Raw genomic sequence first — 20,612 nt, forward strand, 5'->3', positions numbered from 1 at the left:
TGCTTCTCTCCCACTCATGATTGGACACCTCAGGCATACCCTATGGCTGGCCATATAATGTTTGCCCCCCTTTCGTACCACGGTGGACTCCTCAGGGCATTTACCATTGTAGGTTGCCACGCGTTGTTTATCTGCAGCTCTTGCATGTAACCCTCAGTGCACTGACAGGACTGGTTGAAAAATACCTATTCCGATGAGTTGCTACCTACCGCTCCTGGATGGACTCATCAGAGCACATCCAATAGATGACTCCATACTGCCTATTCCTCCTATCAGCTGTGTTTCTGACGACCCTGTGTCGACTACAGAAAACCTACTATTGCTAATGGAAGAGCACACCTTCATAGGGTAGCACCATCTATCTCTGGGAACTCTGCTCTTCACATTGAGCGTGGTTAAAATTGTCTGATACAGACTATTCCAGAGGTGGTAGGTAGTGGCATAAGGAAGTGTTTCTAGTTTCACACGTTTCTCCTAAACCCATGTTTATGTACTGTTAAATGCATGTTGAAAAATGGCTTGTGAAGTCTCTGCCACACAAACACACATACATGCGATGCCAAAACTTTTCCCACATAAGCCACCACACTGCTCACAGTCTATCTGTTAGTTCACCAACACCTAATGCTTAAGAAGTCCGTCTCACACTCATTCTTGATTCAATTTACACGAGGTACAGCAACAAAATATGATGGGAGCACTCTGATCCTCATGCACAACATCAAAACACTGCCCATGATGTGGGACACGCGTCACACCCAGATTCTTCCATCCAAAGCACTCTCATGGAGCAGGGTGCTATCTTTCCTAGGAATGCACTTTGGTGCTTTGTCATGGGTATGAAGTACTATGTATGAATGTAACTGTAATAGAAAAGAATAAAATGCTACACAAACAACCAGTGCAACTTAGCATGACCTCATTAACATGCCGAATGAAAAGAAACAACAGTATTTTGTCAGCTAAATTGTAATAAAACACTACAAATATGACCTTTGTTCCTGCTCATGGAGGGAATATTCAATGTGGAAAGACTGCAAACAAATATTCAAATTAGCATGATTACAATTTAGTCTAATAGTCGTTTCCTCAAATAACTTACATATTATACATGTTTTCAAGAGCACAGACAGAATTGAAGCAAATAGCATACCTTCTGTATTTCTTCTGGTAAGGGGTGCATTGGAATATGTTGGTCCATGATGCTCTGAGATGTAGGTACTTTGTTCAGGTGTTAGCACAAAAACGAGTTGGAGATCATAAACTGTTAAAAAAATAGACTAGATTTTATACAGCGAAAGCGTTGATCGAGGATTGGTATTTGTTTCTTTCTACTGTCATTTTTCAGTACTACTCATTTTATAAGATCCTTCACACTGAAATAAATACAGTTACAGTACCTAACACAATTCACATATTTTTGAAAAATATTGGACATTTACTTGCTGATACGACGTGACCTATTTAGCTCTACCTCAATCCAGGACTATACCCAGGCGTCCCTCAGCTTTATCCTCACCAAGGCCACTAAATAATATGATGAGCCATGGCCTAAGAATGGTGACTCGTGCTGGTCTGGTGGCCACTGAAGGGCCACCACTTATGATCCGTAACGGGAAGAGATCCCTGGGTTATGGGTGACCCTTGGGATCAACAGAAGCAAGGCAATCCTTAAGATTACAAAGCAAGATTATCAAGTATTAAAGCACCACAGGATACACATTCCTAAAATCACCAGTCAGTACATGTGCAGGGGCGAAGGGAACCATCTTCACTTGCCAGACCTCAGTGAATTCTGAGGGCATTTCCCCCTGTTTATGCACTGCAAGAAAGATGTCAATAGCCAAGCACTCCCCAAGACCCACAGAAGGGAACAACAGAGGGCTACAACCAGCTCAAAGCTGGCAGGTCCCACTTCTACCTCACAACCATTGTTCCTCCCTGCTTACCATCTTAAACATTTTGCAGCAAGCACTGCCATCAGATTTTAACCCAGTGGGTATTGGGTGGGCTGCTGTAGGGAATGGATGCTGGGTTCTCACCATATGATTGGTAGCATCCCTGCCGTTGCCCTCACCATTTAATTGATAGCCATGCCACAGAAGTTAAACATTTCTAGGCGAAGGCTACTGCCACCATCTGTCAAAGAGAAGGTAAGGGATTGTGTTACTTATGGTGTGAGCACCATTCCCCTGCGGAGGGCTTTAGCAAGGTTAGGTCAGTACAGGAAGATACTGAGATCAAGATAATTTATAGAACTGACAGGATGCATGCTAGAAACTTGGATGAACCACAGTGATGTTGAATCAGTTTGTGCTGTTAGGAGAGAGCTCTATCTCTGGTACTCAGATATTAATGCTAGATGGGTATGTGCTGGAGAAATCGAGAATGTCCGATTATGTGTCCTTTTTAGAATCTAAGCAGATTGGCAAATTGATGACATAGTGCTGGAGTTTTAGAGAATGTGAAGAATATGGCTGCTAGAAAAGCAGGGTTCTTGATGACGAGAAGGCCACGGTGTGTAATGGAAGCAAGATTAAATATTACTCAGTCATCACGAGAATATTGTTTAAAAGATTTGGGTCGACAGGCACATCAGTAGTTTTACACAGGGTAATTGCAGTACAGTTAGGTGGGATTTTGGAGACCTTCTGGAATAGCTGGAAGTGATTGGACGTAAGTTATCCAAAGTTTTCTGCATTTATGACCTGAGTTTGATTTAGGAGGGAAGGTAGTCACGAACTTTGTTTAAGTTTCTGATGTGTTTTTCAGGGACAGCGGGGTATTCCGGTAGCTGTACCTTCCTTGCATAATGTGGAGAGAGCAACTTGCTTCCAGTCCTGAGCAGTAATTTGTCAATGTAAAGCATAATGGAATTATAGTCTTAATTTGACTCTACTAAACGCCAGGATACCCGTTGGGTGGCAGCTGTGCTATATAAGTACTCCTTACATTGCATTTCATAAACCAGGTATATGAATACACTGGGAAATGGGAAATCCAAGCTATCTCCAAGAAACACAGATAGGCAAGAGAGGCGACAACATTTCAACACAGTATGAGATAGAAGGGGCATCATAGAGACAGGTCACAAAGGTTAGTACACCAAAGTGGGACTTAAGGTGACTGCACAAACAGAGACATGTGAGAAAACTGGAGGGGTAGAGCAAGACCAGGGAGTGAGCTGTCAAAGCATTACAGGGTTCCAGGCATGTTACTGTCGTGGATATAAAGAGGGAGGAGCTGAGCACACAGTAGTAAGCGATGTGGGATGTAACAATTAGAGGACTTTAAGTAGAATATTTTGGCTGACTGCAAGTGTGAGTCTGTAAAAATATATGAATAGGGCACGGTAACCACACCCCTCTAATACCCCAAAAATGACAAAGAAGTTTGGAAAAAGGTAAGATGCAAACGAAGATCAAGGAACCGCAATGTCATGATTGTCGTATTGGGACGAAATCACAATTCTTTGGGGATTTCATTGAAAGTGAGGTATATGCTTCAGGAATGTGGCAGATGTCCACTTCTCTAAGAAATGTGTCACAAAGACAATCTTAAAGCTAAGTGAACAAAAACAAGTGTACTCTTGTGTTACATTTGCAACGAGTTATCAACAATGCCTTGTCTTGAGATAAGAAGATCATGTAGTCTAAGCAAATCTGGGTTTCTTCTGGCTCACTGAGCTCCCCCTTCTGTCTTGAAAATCTTAGCGTTGTGCCAGGAAGCAGACTGCAGTCTCAACAGGAGGCTTGGAAATGCCAAAACCTGAAGAAGAAACCTATGATGTGGATAGAAGATAGGAAAAGGAATCGTACAGTTTGAGCTTTTGAGATCTAGATTTGCTAGTTAGTCCCCAGTGGCCAGAATGTCTCACAAATGTAAATAGTCAAAAATTAGTTATCGCTTTAGAGACACTAGATCAACCACATATTCACATACAGATACACCCTACTAATGGTCACAGTCAACAACACCTCACCAAGGGAACACACTAACTCAGGATTTCAAAACACATATGTGCTCATGAAGGTGGTTATATCAGGTTAATCCACCGAAATGTGTTGACGCTGGAGTTTAAGTTAATTTTGTAAAAGACAGAAACATATGGGGACAGAGAATTTATTCTCTTGCGGTGTGCTGTCTATAGTCTCAAATTGACAACTTAATGACAAATTTGAGTGTCTTATCATATTCTTTTCTTGGGGGTTGTTTTTATTTAAACTATTGATGAATTTGGAATATATCATGTTTTTATCTATGACATATTGAATGACATATTGAATGTACCATGGAGTATTTTATTGTAAGTTTTTTATTGAAAAATTGTTGGAATGTTTATTAAATGAGCACATAAGTGTTTGGACATCCTATGTCTGTATGTGATGCTGTGGTTGATCTAGTGTCTCTAAATGGATAACTAATTTTTGACTATTCAGTCTGTTTGGGGCCCTTCCCCTTTTGAGTAGGGGATCCCCTCTCCTTGTTTTCAAGGTCACAAATGTAAATGCCATCCAAAATAAAATTTCAGGACAACTAGCCATTGAACAGCATTATAGTAGCAGAACAATCCAGAAACAATGGCCCTGGACCAATGTTCAATTTATCACTCAGGTGTTGTGTGGTAGAGGGTAAATAGAACTTTTTCCAGCAAGACCTGGAATAACCCTGGTCAGTTGGCCCCCATCATATGAAATCTTATCCCAGAGATCCTGGAACCTCAGAGCCAAGTACCCTTCTTCTTCTAGAGATGGAGAGTGGGGGGTTAGACTTGCTTACGCCAATACACTAGGCAGAAAGAAGCACAGGGTTGACTGACAAAGGGTTCATCCTCTGAGGAATTGGTAGTACCACCTGTTACCTACCTACCAAGGCTTTGCAGATAAAAGAATCAAACAAAGATAATATGGCTGTATTAAAGCACTGAATCAGTGCTTTACCTTTCAGTTTTCTGAACGTCCTGGGCGATCACTATGTTATATGAGCAAGTGCTGTTGTGTATTAACTTTTTTCATATTGGTGATTTGCCATCTCCACTTATTATCACCCTTATCAGTCTTTCCTTTACTGTTCCTCTTTCCTTGTGTTTCTCTGTGCATGAAACCTTTAGTCTTTAGAATGTTGATTGTGGCGGTTGGGACAGAAAAGTTCTGGGAGGCATTTCAGTATTGACTAGCAATGTGTGTGGAGGCTTAATAAATGCTTTAAACTATTTGACGCTCCTGTGATTCCTGCAGGGCTCATTTGGCGACGAGTGCGTGATCGTGTCATGCCTGCTGTTCTTCTGCTGCTACTGTCTGAAATGAGTAGGCCTGAAACTTGGCTACTCTGCCTCTGACATCACTACACTCTTCAACGTGATGTTGACCAACTTAGTGCATGCTGTTTCCTCATGAATGGAAGAATATGTTAACATAACCTTGTGTTATCATGGAACGTCATAACTTCTATTATAGGTACTAGGCGCAGGGTCAATCCATAGAAGCATATGCAACAACATTACGCATATTGGCATCTCTATTTGTTTTTCTACAACGCAGACAAAATGATACATGCCAGATGGTTATGTATACCACTTGTGTAAAAGCACAAGGAAAGTTATTATGCTACAAGGACCACGTCTTGAAAAAGTGATCAGCACTGCTAAAAGTTGCGAACGATAAACCAAAAGCATCAGAATGCTTAATAAGCCAGGTGAGCCATCTGATGACATAAACCTGCTATACACCAATGTCCAAGTATGAAATTTCAAAGATTAAAAGGAAAAACGTCCAGCCAAAGTTTAAACATGAAGATGATTGCAAGAATGAAATCTATTTTTGCAAATGCAGTAACCATAAAGCCTATTACAGAAATTGTCGTGCTTTTTGCAAAAAGTGTCACAAGTGTGGAAGAAAAGATCATTAGCCAAAGCATGTTGTGCAATTGGTCATCTAAGGAAGGTATTTGTGACCCAAGAAGGAGATATTAAGGTGAATGAAATCAATTAACATCTTGGAGAACTCATTTTGATGGTAGCAGTTTTGGATAAGTACAAGGCAAATGAGCAAACAAAGTATTCTGTGTCAATCAGCAAGTTGAGGAATTTCTTGTTGATACTGGATCACACATTGCAATAATATCAAAGGAAGTATATGAAATTCTGCAATCTTAAGAGGCACTTCAACCAAGCTTTGTTACACCAGGTGCACATGTCAAGAATAAAATCTACCATGAAGGTGTCTTCAACGCACGTCTCTTTTTTAATTACAGAACTGGCAAGGCCAGAGATTATGGAGTCAACTTTGGAATCTCCATATTAGGTTGGTCTAAAGAACAAAATCTCCGTGTTAGTGCAAGGCACCATAAGTGTTTACTCTTGCCCAAGCAGATCCTGAAGATATTCTACTAGAACTTGGTTCTGTCTGCACTGAGAAACTACGAAAACTAAAGGCTTTCCAACATTTCATTAAATGAAAATAAAAATTTTTACCAGTCAAACAGAAAGTGTGCAATGTACTTTTTCAGCTTGCAAGGAAGTAGGCAATGTATCGAACAATTGGCTGGTAGACGGAATAAGAGAACCCATATTAGCATCTTCATGTTTAAAGGCAAGATTTGACTATGCATTGACTAACGCCAGAAAAATCGACAGGTGGTTGTAGAAAGTTAACCGTTACCCCATTTGCATGAATTAGTAGCCACCTTGGGCAATGCAAAAGTATTTCCTACACTCAAATTTACAGCCACTTATCATCTGATCATGTTGCAAAAGGATTCACAAGATTCCTTCATCACTCCAAAGATTTCATTTAGATTTGGCTGCATGCCTTTTGGCCTAAATGCAGCTTCAGCTGTATTTCAGAAAGTTATGAATACAATTTTCGAAGGCATGGCAGGTGTAGGAGCCTTCCACGACAATGCAATGGTATTCTCTGAAGATTAGGAAGGCCATTGAGAACTTCGTTAAGGAAGTAATTAACGGTATCCAAGCAAGCAGTTCAATCCTAAAAAGGTTTTTCAAATAAAAAGGTGGAATATGATTGGTCCGGGCGAAGTTAAGCACAAGCCGAACTTAAATCTCTGCAATCCTCAATGCGCCACAGCCTTCCAACAAAGTTGAAGTAATGTCTTTCCTCTGTTTATCCCAATTTTACTCAAAATTCATTCAAAACTATTCGAAAAAGGTTGAAACCATGCAACTTTGACAAAGAAAGATGTTGAATTTACATGGGACAAGTAGTAACAGGAACTGATACAGAAACTTAAGGAAGAACTACAGAGTGCCCTGTTGTTGCGTACATTTGATGAATCTCTCTATTCTGTAATTACTGTTGGCGTAAGTAAAAAGGATATGGGAACTGTGCTGAGCCAGAAGGACCCGACAGCGAACAATTGGTAGCCTTTGCTTCACAGAAGTTAAGGGAACCTGAAATTGAGTACTCTGTTGTAGAATGTGAACTCCTAGCATCTGTGTGGGATGTATCCAAATGTATGGTGGTGACAAGTTTAGTGGTCCCATGTGAATAGTTAGATCCTCTGGGTTAGCTATAATGTTGGAGAATGGGAGCTGGGGGAATGTTTCACATGCTGCACTAGTAGATCCCCATTGTAGTCCCCTGAACCTTGTTCTACTGTTAGAAATAGTGGGGTTGTGAGATTTGACATGGACAGTACCTCTTCTATTAACTGACCCTCAGTCATCGTACAATCACCTTCTCTTGGGGCATGCCTGGGGGGCCTGTTGAATCTACATGTAATGTTAATAACTGAAAACTAAGTGTATCAGTTGGAAGAACCGCACATAAAAAAGTCATGCCTGCTAGATTAAAAAACTATGTACTAAACTAACTACCTCTGAGAGAGGGAGAAGATGTTATATTGTCAAGTGTTGTTGTATATTAACTTTATTCATTTTGATGACTTGCCATCTCCCCTTCTTATCACTCTTCTCAGTCTTCCTTTACCCGTTCCTCCTTCCTTGTGTTCATGTGCAAGTGGAATCCCGGCGTGCGGTCTTTAAAATGTTGAAGATGGGGGTTGGGAGAGAATAGTTGATGGAGGCATTTGAGTGGTGACTAGTGAAACCTCTGGTCGCTTAGAAAATACTTTATCCTGCTTGAGTCTACTGTGATTCTGACACACAACGGTTGGAACAGCTCCCGGAGGCTATTATTACCAATGCAGCCATTCCGGCTGAGGCTCCAGATATGATTATTGTGTGGGGGGTTAGGGGGCAGAGAATGCTAGAGCTCTGACCATTTATGGATGCAATTATTTTTACCATGAACATTGTTGCTGAACATCAATGACTACAGCTGTTTTCCACAGAAGGAATGCAGATGTGGAAAGTCAGTTAGAGACGGTTTGGGTTAGCTCTATGGATGCGCGTCTCAAGATTTTGTTTTCCTTCCTGGTGCTTGATATTGACTTTCATTGATGGCTGAGGTATGCATTCTTTTTTTGTCTCGTCTTCTACGGTCCATTGTTGAACGGTATTATTCTATCTTGTGCATTCACACACTTATAGGGGTCTGCTGTCAGTCAAGCTAGATAGCGGGAAAAGAAGCACACACTTTTCATTGAAAGTGAACATTTGTGTTACTTTAAAAGTAGGTTGGCAAGAAATGTAATTTCTCTCCAAGTGCTCCTCTCTGCACAACACTCGACTTTGCCAAGCAAAGGGATGCCAAGAATTAATACCTACTGGTAGGATTACATGGAAATATTTTTTAATGCGGAGCTGGAGAAAGCTTAACATTGCCACACCTAAGGATTACAAACTGCAACATAAGAAATTAATCTTGTCCTATATAGTGCCAGCTTGACAAGAACTGCCTTGGTAGCAATCCTAGATTTCAAAACCTTTGCAGATTACTTGAACACACAGAAGAGAAGAGCTTTTCTCTGTTACACCACTGTTCCCATTGGCCCGTATTTGCCTACATGGGTCGGAGAAGCCAACTTCACAAAACACATGTTAGCCCAAAGGAGTTGTCCACTTTCTGTTGCCTGTTTTTGGACCCCAAGCGCAAGTGTTAGCTGTGGACTGCAGAGACTGCAGTATCAGAAAGCGTGGCTTCTTGAAACATTGTGCCTTCTGTTAGTAAGAGTTATAGAGACGTGTGGCACACAGTAGACATTTAACTTGCCTGGTTCTGCCCATTTGCAAACTAGATTTAAAAGGCCTGAAAAAACCTCCAGCTGCCAGCTGCACAACCCACCTGCTTTGGCAAGAGCTTGAGGATCTCGGGCTACTAAACTTCGTTCTTCCGCATCCTATACTTCCAGCCAGCTGACCATCAGGCAAGTACTACTGAAGCATGCCCTCTCCCTTTGTTCAGTGTTGACCTACTCTACTGACTTCATCTGGGCACAGATGGATCAATAAAGCCGAACTATTGCCGAAAGGTATAAATTTTTCTACTAATGGGTTTCAATGGCAGCATAAAAACTGGAAAGCTTATACTAATGGAGCGGGTAACTATGAGGCAATGTGTCATGGCAGACTACACTCACAAAACAGCTACCCCACAAGTGTCATAGTTCGCATTCAAATAATAAAAAAGACTGGCGTCTCCTACTCCTGTTTATTTTACAGCAAACAATGAGGAAACATATATTTCGGGTCTCCAATTCTTGTCAGCAAGCTAAAAGGTACTGATTAGAAACCAAACACTGATAGGAGACAGACTAATCTTCAGTGAAAACAATATCTGTGGGTGAAATCAAAGGGGTAGGATACAACTGGAGGAGGAGGTCTTGAGAAAGCGGTAGTTGTACTAGAAAATGTTTTCATCGAGAGTTCATTTCTGCATGACTACGCTTTTGTTGCATAAATAGATGTATCTGAATGGAACATAATTGTCTAGAAAATGTAAAAGAACTAAAGGCTAAACCAATTATGTTGCTTCATTAATTGCAGTCGCATAGATACAAGTGGGAGATTTCTTGTTGGTTCAAATTTTTAAAGTCTACTTATGCCCATAACCACAGTAGGTTGTGTATTCACCCCATGTGCTTGGTGGACATTAAAAGTTGTGCATTGACGAGGATAAAATGAACATCGACACAGAGAACTGGCATACATCTACCATTTTCTCAGCCCCACCGATCTGCGTGATACAATCTTGGCTTGCTGGGAAATTCTATTGGATACTCTTGTGAAAAGAATATTTATGAATTTTTCTATCTTTTCCATGCAAAATGCTTAGTAAATGGTTAGATTAGTTTCCTTCAAGAGAGAGGATTTAAATGGTGTTTCCTCACCACAAATATTTACAAAGGATGGCTATCTTAACTTTTTAAGATGATATCCAAGTGTTTTGTGATGTATTAAGTCATCAGTCAGAAGAGCATTGAGCTACTTCAAACTTTCAGTTTCCTGGTGAATTAGGACCTTCTGAATACCCTCACTTTATTGGGTCTCTCTTTTGTGTGACACGTGGTGTTTATCCCATCAGAATGGATGCTGCAACAAACACTTGGCATCCTGCTTCAGAAACAAATAGCATCAGTCAGATAAGGGTACATATGCAGGGATGTTGGTGATGATGACAGCAGTACTGATGTGAGCTTAATTACACCTACAACCTTTGGAAAACTAACCTGTAGCGATCTGGGACCCCATGAGTGTAAATGTGGATTCCTAGTGACAGTTAAACAGGGAATTATGCTGGTATTACAGGTGCTATGTATATGGCCCAGTGCTAAGACCCACTGGGACTCTGGTACGCACTACATGAAATGAAATATTCCTTTAAACCATTATGCACATTTTGTCCAATGCAATTTATTTATAATTCTCAACCATATTTATCAGTGTAATCAATTCTACGATGAAATAATTTTTTACACTGTCATTAAATTATACGTAACATACTTCAAACACAGGTAAACACAAAATTTTTAAATAAAAAGGAAAACCCAATGCATTTCGGGGCGACAATGCCCCTTCGTCAGGGGTCTGTGAAAAAAGGAGGATACAAACAAGGAGAATATTAATCATACAAATTAAACATTGTTTCAATCTTTTATGTCAGCAACATTGCGCTTTGAAAGCTTACCTAAATCCTAAAAGGTAATCTGTACCCTGTGTTTACTTGATGTGAGCATTTCAGACAAATATCTGCGAAAAAACCAAAAACTAGGGTGTGTAAACATATCCAATCATGTTAGCAATGTTAACCTATTGCGTTAAAAGTTATTCAAACAACCTCACGACCATGAAGTTTTTTACCTGCGAACAACGTGGTTGGTAATCGTTCTGTGATATGGGGAAATAATAGAGAAGAAACCCAAATGACTACATTATCGAAAAATAAAATGCATATGCATTTTTTCAAAAACATATATAACAAAGTGAAGCTCACCTGCATTTAATGTGGAGCTTGCGAACACGTAGAAAAAACCTGTGGCGAACAAGCGACTAGCGTCAAAACACGTGTATATGCATAAGCTTGCGCTTTTAAAATGATGCACATCCAAGATTTATTTACCTGCGAGTCTAAACGCGTTGGTTTCGATCTCGCTGCTTTTTTCACGTGTATGCTGTGAAAAATGATAATGATAATAATTAGAAATCTATCGTAATTTCGCGAATATAACCGAATTCCAAGAAATATTGTGTCTATGCCTTATTTTAGATGGAAACTCACCGTCCACTGAAAAACAAGTTCAGTATAAAGCCGTTCCTCCGCTATCCCGTTTGTCAAGTGGAACCTCTAACGGACATAGAAGTCCTATCTTACTTTTAACCTTCGTGTGGGTTAACCAATAGACATAACCGACAGACTACTAGGATCGCATCGAGTGTTGTATTGAAGACGCGCCTCTATATCAAATTCATACTCTTCCAGTGAAAGAAATTGAGAATCCAAAAGTGCAAAAAAATGAATAAAATGAAAAAATAATAATAGTTAAATGTGATGCCGTCTACAGAATTCTAACGACGATAAAGAAAACATTCGACTATGCTGTTTTCTGAAATACAACGTAAGATGTTGATGGTGTTCGTGCTTAATAAAGCTTTTTCAAAAAAATGAATATTTAGAGAAATGGTTGAAACTACCCCGCATGTTCGTGTGGTTGGTTCTTGTAATGTAAATTATACCCAAATCTTGAGTTTTACCACAAATCAATGCATCACTTTGAACACATTATATAATCCATATGAAAATACATGTAAGCATATAGATGAAACACATATATAATGCTGCTACATAAATACACGTTATGGACATTTGCTGTTTCCCTGCCTATTTACAATCTATGAGTACATAATATTAATCTACTAGACACCATGAAAGTCTACCTTGACAATCCCATAAGTATTTTATATGATTTCTATTGTGTGAACTATATTTAATGTAGTGAAAGAATTTCTGTGTGTGGCTCTGTATATACAAATATTGCTCAAGTCAGATTAAAGAAAGCACGACATCTCCATTTTATCATTCAATCCTGACGGAACCATTGTTTGTAATTTCCGAATCCAGAACGCTTCTCGTTGCAGAAGTATCTTAACGTTGTCCATACCTAATCTCTGTGGCACCAACTCAATGATCTGAAAACGTAACTGGGCAATATTGTGATTTTTTTCGATCCAGTGCTGTGTAAGAGGCGACGTTAAACTTTTATTGCGTATTCGGCTTTTGTGTTCACTGAGTCTCAACTTCATCTTTCTATCAGTTTTACCGATGTAAAGTAGCTCGCATGGGCATTTGATTGAGTAAACAACATGTTCCGAATCACAATTTGTAGAATGCCTCAGCAAGATCTTCTCTCCTGTTCGAGGATGTAATAAAACATTACCAGTAATCACATTATTGCAGTTTTTGCAATTAAAACACAGGTGCGGCTAGAGCTCTGTCATATGAGAAAGGGATCTCCCTTTGTCTAATTCTGCCCCTCATCGTCACATTGGATGCCAGTCGCATATGGTGGAAAGCCATCGGGGATCGATTCAGTTCATGAGAAATGGTCTCTTGTTGAGTGTCAACAGTCTCCTAACTGGTTAAAAATTTCAGACCTTCACCAAATTCTGTAAGCCATACCCGATAATTTGGTGCCACTCAGTGCTACTGAATTAGGACAAAGTGGTGGCACAAGCTTGCGTGAACAGAGAGCCACCCTGGGTGCTGTCTTGAATTCCATCTCCCAACAGCTCCATCTATTGCTGTAATGAATCTCCTTTTGTGCTCAATAGTTTATCTTCTCGATAAAAAGAAAAGCAGATCAACTCAGCAGGATTATCCCTCTTTAGCACTGTCATACATTCATTCTGTTTCAACTCATCAAGTAGGTCTGCAGGTCCCAGTGGCTGGATTCAATCACATGCCGCAGTAGACAAACTGGTCCCTCATTTTAGGACTAAAGATGTGATGGAGTTGGCCTGGACAAAGGATGCACTCCTTTCTATAAAAATGAGGTCTATTCTCAAACTGCATTTGATAGCAGATAATTAGTAGCACTATAATATTACCACACAAATACTACAAAATGCTACTGACATACCTATGTGCGGTGATCTCTGTCATGACTGTAGAGATCTCTGCGCGCATAAGTATACATTTTAGTAGTAATTGTGGAAGGGGCATAGGGGAATGGTTGGAAAATCACTAGTATGTATTACTAAATGGGAGGAACTAAGTGGGAGTAAGGAGGGGTTAGGAAGGGGTTTAGGCAGAAACATGCACCAGCCAACAAAAGTGAAAGTCCCTTCTTATGAACAAACTTCCCTTCCACAGTTACTACAGCCAAAATTACCAAAAACAGTTGTAAATGTACTTAAGTTCAGAGCTGGCGTAAGCCTAAAACAACTCATGGCCACTCACAGTACTGAAGCACCCTCGAAGAGATAATCTAAAGGTAAGGACTTAAAATTAAACCAATAGGAGCTAATGTTAAAATTAATTAAATTATTTAAACTGTTCAAATAAATGATATTTAATGTTTAACAAATCTAAAAATAAAACATAATTCTATGTCAGGACCGGAGGCGAAGATTATGCTGAACTCTTTTTACTTTTTATTACAGAAGGCATTTTTCAAAACACATCTCTTTCATTGAAAGACCCTGGGAGTGGTATGAATTAACAACAACTCACATAACAATGGAAGTCCATTATAAGATTCAATCAGGATCTCCTGATGTCTGTAACAGTCCTTCCTATCTTTCTTTTGAGACCCCTCTTTCTTCGCTGCTCACAGACACAAGAAAAGTTGTTTTTTAGGCCTGAGGCAGCGCATGCGCTGCTCTGAGAGACATTTAGTAAGTGGGCTTTTAAAAGTCCTACCACACTCTTTTGCTAGCCTCAAGCTTGCAGTTACACGCGCGTGCACGCGCACAGCCACCATCTGGCTTTCTGTCATGGCTCATTAAGCCTTACAACCCTCATGCTCCTCCAACCCCTGTTCTCTGCTCTCACTACCCCCTCCCTTCTCCCCCTCCCTCCTCGTAAGTGCATCGCTCACGGGCACCCTTACAGCCCACGATCGATGCACTTTCACTTTCATGTGCCTCTCTCCTCGCCCACTCACTCGCTCTCTTGTTGACTCTCCATTACGGTTTCATGCTCTTTGCAAACCTGCACCACCTCCTTACCTGATTTATGTTTCATTCACTTTAGTGGATTAGACTTCTCCTCATTTGCGAGCAGGCATGCTTGAGGGAAGCCGGCAGCGTGCCTCTTGCTTTGGATGAGGGAGTAGAGAGAGAAACCGGAGTCTGGTTAGTGGGGTAAGCGCCAAAACATCTGGGTTTAGCAGTGCTTTCTGCTTTATCCGCGTTAGCGACCCACCTTTGCAACCAACATTACTCTCTTAACAAGCATGTTGTACTGGTTAGCCGTCTGCCCGCTTCTCCTAAATATTCAGCAATCCGCTTATTGGTTTGCCCTCATGCTGATAATTCACAGTGCTTCTGTGTTCGACGTTGTGAGGCGTTTGTTTCCAGCAGTTAAGTTTTTCCCCCTAAACATTCTTAGGCGAATCTATCAGTTTTTGTCATAATCAAGTTTGAAGATGCGTGTGCGCACTGTTTTGATTCGTGGAATGCACACCATCACAATTTAATTAAAATGTTTAACACTAGTTTCATGCTGGGGTACAGGGCCATGGGCTTCTGTGATATATTCAGTGCCCTCCCACTGCTTCCTCATCGCGTGTACACCTTTGTCACTGGAATGCCACACAACCACTTCCGGCAATGCTAGCATCACACTGATACCATTCAGCACTGCAGTATCATTACCCTGCATTGCGCTGCCTTACACCTTCAAGCACTGTGCTACCACAAACCCAGAACAGCACCACACACCAACCTGCACTCCACCTGTCCACAGCCACCCCTCCCTGTACCTCTGAACATCAACCTGCACTCCACCTGTCCACAGCCACCCCTCGCTGTACCTCTGAACACCAAGCTGCACTCCACCTGTCCACAGTCACCTCTCGCTGTACCTCTGAACACCAACCTCCACTCCACCTGTCCACAGCCACCCCTCACCTCGCTGTACCTCTGAACACCAACCTGCACTCCACCTGTCCACAGTCACTCTCACTCTACCTCTCCACAAATTTCGATAAAGATAAAACACATTCTCATGCTCAGCCTACAAAAGCTTTTTAACTAAAAAGAAATGTATTGGGTTTTTTAAAATACCTATTTCTCATTTGAGTCCTTTTAACCTAGAGTATATGTTAATCTCTATAACGGAGCAGCACTGCAGAATTTAAAATGTTCCCAATTCATACTTGACCCGAGATGGATGCTCATCCTTGGGGTAGTCTGAGTTCTTGGGGCGTTCGTCGCAGTCTGCTTTCTCTTAATGTTTTCAAACAGACAACGCTCGTAGCTCAATTCTGGCATTTTACAAAATATAGGGCTCTGGATATCACAGGCTGGATATCATTCCTCACGGGGGTGTCCTTCGCCGTTTGTAGACGATCAAAGTCCAATACCAGGACCATCCTGTACCCAGCCTTTCCAGACTCTTCAAGTTGTACGTTGTGCAATGCCTAAAGGCTTACAAAGAGATGTCTGAAGAGTTCAGACCCCAAGAGCAGGGCAACTTCGTATTGCTATCAAGAAACCGTATAAGGCAGTGTCTTCTCCCACCATCGCACCATGAGTGCGCTCGGTGATGCAGGAGGTAGGTATAGCTCTGTCCGCTTTTGGGGCGCATTCCACTAGAGGAGCCATGGCTTCCAAGGCATTTTCACTTGGGGCGAGATTGGAGGACATTATGAATGCAGTGGACTGATCCTCAGACTCTACTTTTAAAAGATTCTACTTCAAGCGTTGCTGGATATGGCTCAGTTGGTCGTGAGCAAGCTTTGAACCAGCATAATCCTCACATCTAGTCCTGACATAGAATGAAAATGAATCCTAACTAAGTAAAGTTTCAATTCTATTAAGGACACAGAGGCGAGGATTATCCGACCAGGTGATAAAGTCTCTTCTCAACAGAGATCCCTCCCTAGGGAGTAAGTAAGCACTTCCAAGACAATTATACTGTTTAGTTCTCTGGTGATAAACAATCTTAGTAGTAATGTTTTTCTGAACTGCTGTTTTTCATTTTCTGCGTAAAAAAGAATTCCATACTGTTTTTTCTTTTTCTTTGGTCGTAGCTTCAGATGGCGGCAAGCAGGACCAGTAAAGAAGGTCTTGAGGCCTGACTCGCCCGATGAAAGAGTGAGCTCAACAGAAAGAAAGGACTGTTACAGACATGAGAAAAGTCTGATTGGATCTTATAATGAACTTCCATTGTTATGTGATTGGTTGTTATTTGATTACACTCCCAGGGAATCATGGGACTGTTAGTTTCTTTGCTTTTTTCAATGAAAGAGATGTGCTTTGAAAAATAGCTGCTGTAATAAAAAGCAAAGAGAGTTCAACATAATCCTTGCCTCCGTGTCCTTAAAAGAATTGAAACTTTCCTATACAATGGTTAGGAATAATTTTCATTCTTATTTTTTAAAACATTGTGTAAAAAACTTAACGTTAAGGTATCATTTATATTTGTTAAAAATAATGACATTTCTGTTAATTCTTTCCATCACTTGCAATAACTACAAATACATCACAATTCGTTTATTTTAGGTAGGATTTTGTTTTATTAAATTTCTGAAAAATAGTTTTTTTTAATGTAAAATATTCAAAATATTATTTTTTCATCCAAAATTAATGTAATAATGTTGAAACTTTTATATTATTTTACATTTAAAATACCTATATACAAATAATTAACATAAATATGCAACACAAAAAACGTTATCTCTTTTTTAAAAGTGTAATGAACTCTTAAACTGTGCTGTATACTCTACCATAGGGAGACCTCTGCCCCGGTGCCAGAGAGCACTGCCTATGTGTGAGAAGTTGCAAGTAGTAACTTTACACTCATAAATTATTCTTGCCCCCCCCCTCTGAATTCAGGGAGAAGGGACATGTAGGCCTTTCCTTAACTTTACACTAGTAAATGATGAATAGCCTAAAGTAGCAAAGTTACTCAAAAGTGTTAGAGAAAAAGCTACATGCCTAGATTTACTGCTGAGTAAATATGCCCTAGTGAGTGCTCTGTGAGTGAATGACTGTTTGATTTATCCCCTGTGCTGAAAATGATGAATGAGAAGCCAGTCATTCTGATTCTAGTTGTTTTTGTCAACAAATATCTCCTTTCCCAACTCCTCAGCCAAACTCTCCCTCATCAATCCTAACTGCATATCAGATTTATGCCTTGGAAGTTTAGGGGCAGGGGCTGCTGTTAAAGACTGTTGAGGAGATATAACTACTTACTTTCAGAATGCACGAAAACCTTCAATAAGAGCAAATTACAATAAGAATGGGACCTTTCCTCTCCTGGTTTAGTAACAAATATCTCAATTGCCAGCAGTGCCTGGATCTCCAGACCTTAATATTCTCAAAGCGTTTTTTGAGAAAGGAGTAGCCAACCCACCCTTCTGTTGCAATTTGACAGGTAACTGGTCTTTGAGATAACAGAATGGTGTCCAGGGCTGAAATCAAACATTGAGCTCTGTGAGTCCTGCATATTTTCCATAACATGTATTATGTCTTTAATCCATCAGTGCCTTGCTGAGATTTACATTCAGTGCTGAAGACAACCCTTTTTGAGCCACTGGAGAGATCCACTTTCAATTTGGTCACAGTAAATTAAAACCTTTTGTAGTCAGAAGATTTCTTAAGCTAAGGCAGCTTAGAGACCAGGTCCACCTGTTCCTACCAAGGCTGGGCCAAAGACCCAGGTGCAATGAAAATGTGTTCATCTGTTTTTGTCTTGATACTTAGTCAGATAATGAGTGTGTTGTGAATGTATCTAGGACCCTATTTAAATATTCCCGATTTATGCCCTTATGTGGTTATAACAAATCATATCCTTATAAAGCATAAGAATCATATCCATATGTAGTCATAGCCAATGCAGTCCAAATACGGCAAGGCTACTCCCATAGACTCCTAGAAAGTACAACGCGTTCTTAAAACAAACCAAGCCTCCAGCAGCCCGGGAATTCCCCCTGCTTCTGTTTTGATTTGTCCAAGAACTCCTGGAGTCCTGAAAGAAATGCGAGTTCTTAGTGACGTCTTATGTCCAACCTTACGTCAAACTCGGCACCTTCCAGGTATAAATATACCAGCATCTGCCTTAGCAAACACACAGTGGTATGGAGCAGATCGGCTATCTACTTACCCGACGCCCTGCTGTAACAAGTGCCGAAGGAAGCCGACCCTCCCATTGACGCACTGAGAGAGACGCTGTCTTTTCTCCTGCCGAGAAATCCAGCTCCAGTGTTTCCAGTCACCCTTGCGGGATGCTGGGAGATCGAGTCCTGAGAGAGAGATACAAGACCTCCTTCATTCTATGAACCAAGGTACGGAGCTGATTAGACCCTCAGAGAATTCTTGATTCAGATTCTTGGTAAAAACTATCTTAACTCAGACTACATCTCACTTACTCCTTCCCAGGTACTAGGCTTAGGTTAGGTACACCGGGGTAGGCGTATTTTAGAAACACCAGTTGAGTATGTTTAGTCAACTTTTATCATTGTATGTATTTTATCCGTTTTAAGTATCTTATGGCTTAGAAACCATATCAATGCTTTTACCGTATTATTTCATAATACTCCTTTTACTGTACACACTTTACTTTATGACAAGTATTGCAATTGTGGCAATTCACTTCTCTTGCATGAGAAAGAAGACTGCTCAATAAATAACCACTTTTATTGAAAACGCCTGTCTCTCTATTTCTCTGCACTCCTGGTGAAACTAAGCATGCACGATTGACTGAGTGAAATAGCTATCTATTGTTTCCGCGACTCTGGAGAAATACTCCTTATTCTGGAGGGAGCAAAGTTGTCATGTTTATGTGGTCGTCAGAAACGAATCCCTTCTTATCAATTCAGGAAGGTTAACTCCTTCCTGTTCACTCGAGAAAGTTTCTAGTGACCTCTGAGCTAGCTGGCATTCATAATTAAGTCTAGCATATTCAGTAGAGACCTAGTCGACCTCAGTCCTACGTCTAAACTATCGTTTATGTTATTCCAATGCAAAGAGCCTATTGGGAATATAGGAACTACACTACATGGCGCCCAAAGTTTGGTAAGGCGATAATTTAACGCTAGATACCAGAGTAACTCAGTCCTGCTTTTCACACAGACCCCTTTTTCCCGTAAAAACTCCAATAGACGTCTGGAGTGGGTAAAAGGTTAATATCCGCCAGAACTTAGTAGGATGAGAATCCTATGTATTCGTTTTTGGTTTAGTCAACGTTGAAGGATACAGTGTTCAAAATATTGTGCACCTAACCTTTGTTTCCTTGAAACTTACTCTGCAAACTTTCAGTCAGCAAAATGACAGAAAGTGACGACGAAAGGGAGAGAGCTAGAATAGCAACTCAACTGTTAGCGGATGACACAACTCTCCAAAATGATGACCCGGGTGCTATAATCATCCCAGTCAATGTAAGGAAGAGTGTAACTAACAAACGTATAAATAATGGGGTATCATCAAGAGGTGGTACAGTCATATTTGTGGTATAGGCTCATGAATATCGGCAGACAGAGGTATTCTATTCCTGGATACATTTTCCGGCAGCAACTGCCGTGACACGCGATTTTCACTACTACAAAATAGATGAATCTCCAACAGAAAACATTCCTTTCGAGGACATTGAAATTCCACTAACTTACCAAGAGCATCAGCTCTGGTTTCATGGCGCCCTAAAACATCAAAATCACATTACCAGGCTCGGTCCACTAGGTAGACCAGGAGCCACATGGCCAGTTCTAGCCGGCTACACACCACATCCCGACATTGAAGAAATGTCAGACAGAGAACTTTTAGTTCAGCTAAAACAATTAGTTAAAATACATAGACAATTGGTCCAATATGTCATGCGGACTTTAACAGTCCAACCAGCAATAAGAATTCCACAGCACACCCCTCACCAGGGGAACACAAATAAAATTACACCACAGACTATACAATCAGTCATTGGCAAATTACACACAAAACAGGAACAAATTCCATTCTGGTTAGCTCAAAAAATCACTCCGATAGAGGCAGTATTTCCTGATACTACACCTCATGACAAACACAGAATTCTGACTATCTG

At 40.6% G+C, this 20,612-nt stretch overlaps 1 protein-coding gene across 1 annotated transcript in view; it reads right to left on the bottom strand.

The window, feature by feature from the left end:
* The window catches only part of LEKR1 (leucine, glutamate and lysine rich 1), a 635,278-nt gene that overhangs the window by 595,521 nt on the left and 19,145 nt on the right, over window positions 1-20,612 (bottom strand). The window contains exon 2 of the mRNA XM_078665467.1: window positions 1,154-1,264. Coding sequence (XP_078521593.1) covers window positions 1,154-1,201 — 48 coding nt within the window. The 5' untranslated portion in view covers window positions 1,202-1,264. The remainder of the gene's footprint in view (window positions 1-1,153; window positions 1,265-20,612) is intronic.

The sequence above is a fragment of the Lissotriton helveticus genome, chromosome 11, assembly GCF_964261635.1.
Source record: "Lissotriton helveticus chromosome 11, aLisHel1.1, whole genome shotgun sequence".
NCBI lineage: Eukaryota > Metazoa > Chordata > Amphibia > Caudata > Salamandridae > Lissotriton > Lissotriton helveticus.